We start from the raw sequence: 11,407 nt of genomic DNA on the forward strand, positions 1-11,407 counted from the left end.
TTCATCCATACCATGTTCTTCCCTCCCCCTGTTCCGCCCAGCTCAGAGCCATCCCACCAAATCTGGTGCGTCCCCCCCTCTTTGTTTTGGAAGTTAATTGTTGCTATTGGTTTCCTGCCATTTGTGCTTGGTTCATTTTGGAAAGCATATCTTGTGCGCCCCCCTGCTTGTTTCGTTTTGGCAAGTTTTGGTCATTTCTGCTTGGAAATTTTGGGGCGCCTGTTCTAGTTATAAAAAAAACCAAAAAAAGGACAGAAGAAAAGGCACGGTGCAGAATCAAAAAAAAAGGAAAGTGAAAGAAGTGCAATCGATTTGGTGCGCCCCATATCTTCATCCAGCATCTTTGTTTTTGGCAAGCAGAACCTCCATATTTGGTGCGCCCCAGCTTTCTAATTCAGGCTCTTCGATTTTGGAAAGCAGCAACATCCTAGCTTGTGCGCCCCCTTCCTAGTTCAGGGATTTGGTGCGCCCTCTCCACCTTTGCGCGCCTCCTTTGCCTCTATTCTGTTCGGTTTCACTTGGTTCCAGCAGCGTTTGCTACGTGTTTGCACTCTTATTCAACTTTGCATTTGCTGATTGATTGTGCTAATCCTTGATCCAAAGTAAAGCTTTCCTATAGCTCCACAAATCCCTACAGCATGCAGGTTGTGTCCTCTGGCAATCGCTCTATCCAAGCTTCATCGGTTGCACCGCTGGTTGCAGGTCACCCCTGCTGGCTTGGTAAGAACGGGTAAGAACTTGATAACGGTTTTAGTTTGAGCGCCCTATTCAGCAACCCATTGCACTAGCTGTAGGACATACTATTTTGTTCCTTGTTCTCTTGTTCTTTGCACTAACAATGGTAGGATCCTCGGGGGATCAAGATGATGCGATCACCATGCCACAATCCCCTCGTACCAAGCACATCATACATCATTTTGAGCGACAAATGCGCCTGCAAGTTGATGGCCTCACTGAAGACATTCACGTCACCAACGAGCACCTTGGTCAGCTTGAAATAGCACAAATTCAAGCCGATTCAGCACTCCAAGAATTAAAAACCGCCCAAGCCACCACCAACACCAGCCTCGACACCATCATGACACGGCTTGAGGAGTTGTCCCAGCAGCTTGGTGAGGTACAGGGCGACACTGATTATGGTGGCGACACCGAGCATGACGCTCAGGACCGTCATCGCTGGCGAGGACCTCGTCGTGTGGTACGTAACCAGGATGATTCTTTCTCTAAGATTAAACTCACTATACCTAAATTCAATGGTAAATATGATCCTGATGCTTATCTTGAGTGGGAACTTGCTGTTGATAAAAAATTTGCATGTCATGCTTTTCCTGCACAACATCAAGTTAGAGCTGCTACTAGTGAGTTTACCCATTTTGTGGCGCGAACATGGCAGCAAACATCCCACTGAAATTCCTACCACTTGGGATGCTTTAAAAGTTCTCATGCGCCACAGATTTGTTCCCTCATATTATGCTCGCGATATGCTTAATAAACTACAGCGTTTAAGGCAAGGTACAAACTCTGTTGAAGAGTACTATCAGGAGCTGCAAACCGGTATGCTTCGTTGTGGTTTAGTTGAGAACAATGATGCTGCGATGGCACACTTTTTGGGTGGTTTAAACCATGAAATTTAGGATGTGCTTGATTATAAGGAGTACAATAATATTACTTGTTTGTTCCATCTTGCTTGCAAAGCTGAACGTGAAGTGCAGGGATGACACGCGAGGACACATGCTAACTCTTTTGCAGGTCGCACCATGTCATTCCACTTAGCCCCTAAGCCTGTGGTTGTGTCACACCCAGCAGTGCCATCTCCACCTAGCGGCACTCCGAGTGACAAGGCAGCAGCAAAAACTCTAGCGCCACATCAAGCAACAAAGGGCGCCTCTTCCTCTAGATGCACCAAGGACATTCAATGCCATCGTTGCAAAGGTTTTGGTCACGTGATACAGGACTGCCCCAACAAGCGCACGCTGATTATACATGACAATGGTGAGTATTCTTCAGCTAGTGATTCCGAAGAAACCATATATGCTATGCTTGCCACTAACGTTGCAGGAACCGAAGAAGAACATGTGGCTGCCACTGACACCGACAAGTATGAGAGTCTTGTTGTGCAGCGCGTTCTCAGCACGCAGGTTGCACAACCAGAGCAGAACCAGTGCCACACCTTGTTCCACACCAAAGGCGTTGTGCAAGAACGATCTGTTCGCATCATTATTGACGGCGGCAACTGCAACAACTTGGCAAGCACGGATCTGGTGGAGAAGTTGTTTCTCTCAACACATCCACACCCACACCCCTACCATATTCAATGGCTAAACCAGGGCGGCAAACTCAAGGTAACACGCTCGGTACGTGTTCATTTCTCTATGGGGTCCTATCATGATTATGTCGATTGCGATGTTGTTCCCATGGAAGCCTGTTCGTTGCTGCTCGGTAGGCCTTGGTAATATGATATGGATAGCTTACATCATGGTCGCACAAACCATTACTCTTTGATGTTTAAGGGAAAGAAAATAATTCTTCATCCAATGACCCCTGAACAGATTGTAAAAGATGACATCGCTAGAGCTAAACAACACCAGCCGCAACCGCACATACAAAAAGAGATTAAACTGAAAGCTCCTGTTTTGCTAGCCACTAAATCTGATTTCGATGAAGTACGTGATGATAATCTGCCATGCTATGCGCTTGTATGCTCTCATGTGCTGTTTTCACTAGATGATGCGCCATCTTTGGACATACCCCCTGCTGTTACTAAGCTTTTGCAGGACTATGCCGATGTGTTTCTGAAGGAGTTACCACCAGGTCTTCCTCTCATTCGTGGCATTGAGCACCAGATTGACCTCATCCCAGGCGCCCAGATTCCCAACTGCACCCTGTACCGTACCAATCCCGCTGAAACAAAGGAGATTCAGCGCCAAGTCCAAGCGTTACTTGATAAGGGCTACATTCGTGAGTCTCTTAGCCCTTGCTCTGTTCCTGTTTTACTTGTTCCAAAGAAGGATGGTACCTGGTGCATGTGTGTAGATTGTCGCACGATTAACAATATCACAATTCGTTATCGCTATCCTATACCTCGCCTTGATGATATGCTTGATAAGCTTAGCGGTGCTGTTATATTCTCCAAGGTCGATTTGCATAGCGGGTACCACCAGATTAGAATGAAACTTGGGGATGAATGGAAAATGGCATTTAAAACAAAATTTGGCTTATATGAATGGTTAGTTATGCCATTTGGATTGACTAATGCTCCCAGCACATTTATGCGCTTAATGAATGAAGTGCTGAGGCCGTTCATAGGACTGTTTGTGGTTGTTTATTTCGACAATATTTTGATTTACAGCAAGTCTATGGAAGAGCATTTGGAACATTTGCGTGCTGTTTTTGATGCTTTGCGCGCTGCCCGTTTATTTGGTAACTTGGAAAAGTGCAACTTCTGCACACAACGTGTGTCGTTTCTTGGCTATATTGTTACTCCGCAGGGCATTGAGGTGGACAACAACAAGATTGACGCCATCCAGAGCTAGCCCAAGCCGACGACAGTTACGCAGATTCAGAGTTTTCTTGGGCTTGCAGGATTCTACCGACGGTTTGTGCGTGATTTTAGCTCCATTGCCACCCCGTTGCATGATCTCACCAAGAAGGGCATTCCTTTCTCTTGGGGTACGGCACAAGAAGAGGCATTCACCATCCTAAAAGATAAGTTGACACATGCCCCCTTACTACAGCTACCTGATTTCAATAAGATGTTTGAACTTGAATGCGATGCTAGTGGTATTGGGTTGGGCGGTGTTTTGCTTCAAGAGGGAAAACCAGTGGCTTACTTTAGCAAAAAATTAAGCGGTGCTAGTCTGAATTATTCAACTAACGACAAAGAACTTTTCGCTTTGGTTCGCACTCTACAAACTTGGCAGCATTATTTATGGCCTCGCGAGTTTAATATTTATTCTGATCATGAGGCTTTAAAACATATTCGTAGCCAAACCAATCTGAACCGTCGGCATGCTAAGTGGGTAGAATTCATAGAGTCTTTTCCTTACATCATCAAACACAAGAACGGGAAAGACAACATTATTGCTGATGCTTTGTTGCGTAAATACACCATGCTGTCCCAGTTAGACTTTAAAATTTTTGGCTAACAAACTGTGAAAGAACAATACGCCGATGATCCTGATTTTAAGGACATCATGATGCATTGCAAGGATGGTAAACCATGGGGTAAATTCCATGTAAACGATGGGTTCTTGTTCCGCGCTAACAAGCTATGTATTCCAGCAAGCTCGGTTCGTCTTTTGCTGTTGCAGGAAGCGCATGGTGGCGGCCTCATGGGACACTTTGGCGTTTACAAGACACAGGAGATTCTGGCCGCACACTTCTTTTGGCCCCAGATGCGCCGCGACGTGGAGCGCTTTGTTGCACGCTGCACCACGTGCCAGAAAGCTAAGTCACACCTGAACAACCACGGTTTGTATATGCCGTTACCTGTCCCTACTTCTCCTTGGCTCGATATTTCTATGGATTTTGTTTTGGGCTTACCTCGAACTAAGAAGGGGAGGGATAGTATCTTTGTGGTTGTTGATTGATTCTCTAAAATGGCTCACTTCATACCATGTCATAAAATTGATGATGCTAGCAGCATTGCTGAATTGTTCTTTCGTGAGATTATTCGTTTACATGGTGTTCCAAATACAATAGTCTCAGATCGTGATGCTAAGTTCCTAAGTCATTTTTGGAGATCTCTTTGGAATAAACTAGGAACTAAATTGCTTTTCAGCACCACTTGTCACCCACAAATAGCTAGGCAAACTGAGGTTGTGAATAGAACCTTATCTACCATGCTTAGGGCTGTGTTAGACAAGAATCTGAAACTTTGGGAGGATTGCTTGCCCCATGTCGAGTTTGCTTACAATCGTGCTACACATTCCTCCACGAAAATGTGCCCTTTTCAGATTGTCTATGGTTACATTCCATGGGCGCCAATTGACTTGCTATCCTTTGATCCTTTGGACGCCCCACATGTAGATGCTGTTGCACATGTTAAACAAATGTTGGACATCCATGAGCAAATGCAGCAGAACATTGCGCACACTAATGCTAAAAATCAGGCTATTGGTAGTAAAGGACGTAAACTTGTTACTTTTGAACCTGGTGACTTGGTTTGGTTGCATTTGCACAAGGATCACTTTCCTACTTTGCGCAGGTCTAAGCTGATGCCACATGTTGCTGGTCCCTTCAAGGTGTTAAAGAAAATTAATGATAATGCTTATATACTTGACCTACCTGCAGAATATGGTGTTTCCTCTAGTTTTAATGTTGTAGATTTGAAACCATATGCGGGCGAGGATGAGGAGCTGCCGTCGAGGATGACTTCGATTCAAGAAGGGGAGGATGATGAGGACATCAACCCCAACACGGGAATGGCTACTCCAACTGAACCAGCATAGGCGCCACCAGGACCACTCACTCGAGCTCGTGCACGTGAATTAAACTTCGTGATGATTTTGAAGAATGAAGGACTAGAAGTTTCCTAAGTGCATGCGCCATCTATGCTCATGATGAACCTGCCCAGAATAATGTCTAGGTGCTGGCTACCTATGTGTTTTTAGTTTTGTCAAGAAATAACTAGGAAGGTGCTACGCCACCTAAATTAGGAAAGGGGATCAAGGAGATGGCGTGTGGCTGTTTGGGCGCCTATTCCCTGCCTTGTGGGCACGCTGGGCGCCTACCTTCCTCACACCTCCTCCCCCTATTTAGCCAGGGGCTACGCCCCCTCTTTTGCTTGGGTTTTCTTTGATAAGTTTAGCCATTGTGCAAATGTCCTGTGCTGTAGTTGTGCTCAGTGGCCACCTGTGGACAGCCATTGTGAACCCCAATTCGTGAGCGATTGATATTCAGTTTTGCCTTCATCTTGTTCTTGCTTGTTCTTTGATTGCTTGCAGGAATAGAACCTCGTGTTCAGGTTGATCTTGCCACCAGCAAGGTCAATAACCATTTGGAGTTGGTCCAGTGATTGCTAAGGCGCCATGACCTATTCGTTCGTAGTCGGATCGCGAGAGTCACCTCCTCCACAAATCGAAGTTATCCCTCTCACCGAAAGATCGGGCACTCCAGCTCCATCACATCCTAGAGTGACTATGAACCCATCAGTGAGCCAGCCTTCGAACTCCTGGGCCTGAATGGGCCATAGGAGCATTTTTAGCTCTGTATCCCTCCTTACCTGCAACGGTTGTTGGTCCATCGACCGGGTGAACCATCATCTGGCATGTCCTTTGAGGGAGCGGATAGAGATTGTGTGTGCACGCTCTTCAAAGGGTGGTGACGTGACGCGGTGTAGTGGGCGCGTGAATCTAGGAGGATGGTTCGCCTTCTCGCCTCGCTCTGCCTTATAAATAGCGGTCTCCCCATTCATATTTCTGCATACCAAAACTGCAGCCTTATCTTCTCTGTTTCTCCACCGCCACCATTCGGATCTGCCGTGCTTGCTAGTCCGCCGCTGGAGCCCAAGATCTGTAGCCTTCGCTCCTCTGCCGCCGCCTTTGCTTCTCCATAGCCACCTCCATCCTCCATGGATTCGTGGCATCGCTCCGATGCTACCTATGTGGTAGTCTTTGAACTAATAAACCAAAGATCCTATCAGAGAACTTTTGAACTTAGGTCCTCTAGCTGATTTAGAAATAGGCGATTGGACCAAATCGACTAGCTTTCTGTGGTCAGACCTCCCGAGGCCAACTCCAAATGCACCGAGCAAATCTCTTCTAAACTCATGATCTAGAATTTTGAGTGACAATGTAGCTGCAAAAACTGGCACTAGATGCTCTGAACGCGACACGTGCAGTCTTGGACTTACGACTAGCAATTCTTATGCATATCTGTTCTTTGACATTTGATGTAAATATTTAGCTGATGCACTTCTCTATCTTGTGTAAGCCCTCTATTGCTTAGCAATCGACTTTCAATAATCCCTCAAGACTTTGAAACTGGCTTCTCATAACTGTCCTCAACTGATTAACCCTTAGAACAAGTTTTCGGGTCCGGGTTGTAACACAAAACCGCAGTAAATGGATTTTCAAATCTATAGCCTGGAACCGAACAAAAATGTGGAACGACAACTCCTCATGTCCAACTGTGGTTTTTCTTATTCGTCCATGCGTGGCCTCCTTGGTTCTTGGAGCGACCTTTGTCTTTCATTAACTGCTCTTTATTTTGACATGGCCTAATAAACCTACCCGTGTCAACTTCAGTTATAAATATATGCTTACATGATAGCCGAGAGGTCACATCTGCACTCGTCCCTGCTCTTGCTACTGCACAATCTTTTCTTCCTCATCCCCATATCTCAAAACTCAGTCCCAAAGAACAATGGTAGATGGTAAATGTCCCACCGACGATCTCCCAGAAGAGGATCTTTCCCTGTGTCGGCCTCTTCGTGTCCTGGGGTAGGTTTAGTCGTGCTTCAAGATTTTTCATTCGAGGTTTACTCATTCCGTATCTTTGTAGGACCATCTCTTGTGCTACTACTCATAGCACGCTGGTGAGATTCGGGGCTCGAGGCGCTCAGTCGACGACGACATCGCCCTCCTCCAATGACTCTTCTAATTCGTACACCGAAGATGATGCATGACATTATCTCCATGAGTGGGACCAAGCCTTAGGTTGTTGTTGGGAGGCGGCCCAAGAATCCGAGCATCTAAAGGCCCCTCTAACTGCCTCCCAAACTGCCCTTGCCGCCATGGAAGGGGAGACCAGTGTCGCCTGGGCGTGATTGGTAGAATTTGACGCCAGAGTTACAGGTAAGATTTTCAGGAGAAGCCTTGTTCGTATCACTCTACTCCATCGTATTTTTTCTTGATGATCCTTTCCTTGTTGTTGCTCTGACGGAGGAGTTGGAGGCCCTTCAACTCGTAGTGAATAATGCTACCAGAGCTCTGAATGCCCGAGGTGACCTGGTGGTGAGTCGTCTTCATGATATCCCCGTATCCACCGAGGAGATTGCCCTCCACGGTGTCCACCATGGGGCCACGGTGGCCCTGATGGCTACCTAGGTGAACTCTAGGCATGAACTTCGGTGGCTTTAGTCTAGCTTCGCCAGCGGAGATGATCATCATGAACTGGTGGAGGCCTTCACTAGGCATGCAGATGCTGCCTTAGATGCTTCTTCGGCCGAAGGGATTGTGAACAAAGTTTTCTTTGGCCTATAGTTTGTATTTAGGGACTTATTATGAATAAAAATAGTTGGTTCCACCTACGTTGAATTCTTTGTCTGAACCTATGAATGCCACTGATGCCCTTTTCTATATGATTTGTATTTTTTCTTTTATATTTGCACAATAGGTATGCATACCGCACTGGCTTTCGCCTCCTTAGGATGAGTTGGGATCTTTTATTTTTGTTCTAAAGGCGATACTTTGCTGGTATCGGTTGTCAAACTTGGCGATGGTACGCACTTAAGCACTTACCCTTAATCATTAGGACTTAAAAATCTCATAATAAAAATTGTTTCAAAATAGCCGATGATGATTCAAGTACTAAATCTTTATGAAAACTTAATAATCATCAGCTGTCAAGCTCTGTCGAAGTGTTGTGCAATCCAAATCTGACTCTTTAAAATAGAATGGCTACATTCTAACTCATAAGAGCAATGTTTAGCCAATCCATAATAACCAACTAAATAAGTCATTAAAATAAACGCTCAGAGCCTATTGCTTGGATCGGCTGTTGACGTTCATCGTTGATTTTGATGACGCCTCCTTCCTAGAGTCTACCAGAGAAGCATTCACAGTCTTCAAATTCCCAGTACGTTGGATCGGCTGTTGCTACGCTTACAGATGTATCAGCTTGAACCACTTCGACGGTGCCTCCTTGCCATTGAATGAGGCATTGGTGCATTGTTGAAGGGATGCAACAATTGGTGTGGATCTAGTTATGACCCAAGAGCAGACTATATGTTCCTTTACCATTGATGACAAAGAAAGTAGTAAGCAGGGTTTTACTTCTGATCGTCAATTCAATGTTAACTGCCCCCCAGGTCTTAGACGCGTTGCCACCAAAGTCTTTCAACAACATGTCCATTTCAAGAAGATCTTCTAGGCCCTTCCCAAGCTTATAGAAAGTAGTATAGCACATCAGATTGATAGTAGCACCTCCATCGACTAACATCTTAGTCATCGGCTTTCCATCGACAAATCTGTTCATGTATAAAGCTTTCAAGTGCCGGTGCTGAGATGGCTTGTCAAATATATCTTGTTGGGACTAGAGGGCTAACTGAGCTATTGCTTCTCCCAATACTTCATCATGCTCCTCCCCATCAGATTCTTCTTGTTCGTATTTGGAGGGAGCCTTGAACTCCGTAGGTAGGATGAAGACCATATCAATATTAGCCGATGGTTACCCTTGTCGGTTGTTTGCTTGACGCGCCATGTCCGAGGTCTGTTATATTTCTAAGTTTCTAATTCTCTATTTCTTAGGCATTGAACCCTTCTCTTCTAGCTCCTTGTTAGACCTCCTAGACACCATTGGCCCTCCTGCCAAACATACTCTTTCTCTTCATCACGATCGACCTAATTTTGATCATGGACACGGTTGCCTAACCAATCATGAACTCCTTTATTTTTTATGCACCAATCCATGTTGTTAGATTGATAATTCAAATGTTCATGGATGGACCGACGGTTGGCTTGAGATTGCTTGAATTTTGCATACAGATTACTGCACTCTAGGTAGTTACGTCTTGTAGGTAATTTCAATCCTTCATTCTAATAATGTCTAAAGAAAGGATAACTCCAATGTAGCTTGGCTTGTTCTCTTTTGTACCTTTCCTCTTCACACTGATGCTCATATCCTTCTTCTTTAAGCCGGTGCTGATAGTCCTTTTCCTTCTGGCGTTGCCACTTGCTCAACAAGATCCTAGAAGTGACCCAAGGATGTAAAGCACCAGCTCTGGATGTCTCGCCTCGTTCGTATCGGCTCTTTTGCTGATCATCCTTCTTGAACTCTTTTGCTGATATCTGAACTTTGGGGTCAACTGACCCATTCTCCTTGGCCTTAGCTAATGTTAAGACCTTTGTCTTTCCCTTAGCCAACTAAAACTCCACCATATGCACCCCTGTGAAGGGATGTCCATCTATGCCCATTATTAGTTTCTTGGTTGACTCAAACTTGACCTTTCCTTATCTATGGCCTTCTGAATATGCACTCAGAAGATTCTACAATCACTAGTATTATGAGTGGTGGCATTGTCGAATTTGCAGTATTTCTTCGCCTTTAGCTCCTCAGCCAAAGATATCACATGATTTGTAGGTAGTCTCAACTGCTTCTTCTCCAGTAGAAAGTCAAAGATCCTATTAGCTTTCTTGACATCGAAGTCATAAACATCTTTCTTTTCCTTCACCCAAGGACATGACACTGGGGCCTTGCATCATGTCCATTCAGTAGTTGCAACTTCTTCATCTTCATTAGAGTCTACATCATAGGGTCCAGACATAGCAGCGGTCCCCTTCAAATACTTCTCTTTGCATAGGGTCCGGTGCTATCTTTCAAAAGTAGACACTCTCTGAACTAAATGGGCCAAGCTTCCAAAGTCCTGGCATTCAAACTTCTCTCTGATCAATGTAGACCTCCCTTGAAGGGCCAATCCAGCCAATTGCCCATCAGATAGGTTTAATGAGTAGCAATAGCTCCTTACTTCTCTGAATCTCTGAATGAACTCAGAGCTTGACTCATTGTTTCTCTGCCTCATGCTTGTCAGATCTGTAAGCTTCTTCTGTCCTATCCCACTATAGAAGTATGCATGTAACTTGTTTTCTAGATCAGCCCACCTAGTGATGGAGTTTGGCTCGAGCAAAGAAAAACAACTGAAGGCCAGTCCAGAGAGGGACAAAGGGAAGAACCAAACTTTGTGTGCCTCCTCAACAGATGCACCTCCAAACTGAATGAGGTAGCGGCTGATATGTTCCATGGTTGTCATCTCATCTACCCTAGTAAATTTGGAGAAGTCTAGGACCCTGTAGCATGGAGGTAGCTGCACAATATCATATCAAATAGGGTATGGGCGCTAGTAGGAGCCAATTTGCCCTTTGGGATTCAGACCAAACTGGCTCTACATCATAGCAACTATCCTATTGGCAAATTCATTAGCATCCATGCCAATGGCTTCCTATCTTGGCTGCCCTTGGGCCTAGGCTTGGGATCCTTGTGCTTGAGCTTGTTGGCCCTGAGCCTAAGACTGTTGTCCTTGAACTTGTAACTATTGTCCCTAGGCTTAAAGGTGTTGAACGTTGTAGTTATAAGGGTTCTGATACCTAGGGTGTAGCATCATCTCGTACGTGCTGACATTAGAAACTAGGTGATAACCTTCTAGATAGTTGATCTGGGCCTTGTGAGTGGTATACCCTTGTTACCGACT

General features: G+C 45.2%; 1 protein-coding gene across 1 annotated transcript; it reads left to right on the forward strand.

The window, feature by feature from the left end:
- The first annotated feature begins 928 nt into the window (after positions 1 to 928).
- Positions 929 to 3,533, forward strand: LOC136479988 (uncharacterized). Its single transcript, XM_066477676.1, has 4 exons — positions 929 to 1,342; positions 1,500 to 1,554; positions 2,059 to 2,354; positions 2,511 to 3,533. The coding sequence occupies exons 1-4, from the start codon at positions 929 to 931 to the stop codon at positions 3,531 to 3,533; spliced, it is 1,788 nt and encodes a 595-aa protein (XP_066333773.1).
- The last annotated feature ends 7,874 nt before the right edge of the window (positions 3,534 to 11,407 follow it).

This window comes from Miscanthus floridulus, chromosome 9 (genome assembly GCF_019320115.1).
Source record: "Miscanthus floridulus cultivar M001 chromosome 9, ASM1932011v1, whole genome shotgun sequence".
In the NCBI taxonomy this organism is placed as follows: domain Eukaryota; kingdom Viridiplantae; phylum Streptophyta; class Magnoliopsida; order Poales; family Poaceae; genus Miscanthus; species Miscanthus floridulus.

Bases quoted from the DNA above. Each gene is read 5' to 3' on its own strand.
- LOC136479988 (XM_066477676.1), top strand. From the start codon at position 929: ATGCGCCTGCAAGTTGATGGCCTCACTGAAGACATTCACGTCACCAAC. The intron at 1,343-1,499 runs GTTAGAGCTGCT...AATAAACTACAG, and splicing joins CTTTTCCTGCACAACATCAA to CGTTTAAGGCAAGGTACAAA. The intron at 2,355-2,510 runs GTACGTGTTCAT...TTGATGTTTAAG, and splicing joins AACTCAAGGTAACACGCTCG to GGAAAGAAAATAATTCTTCA.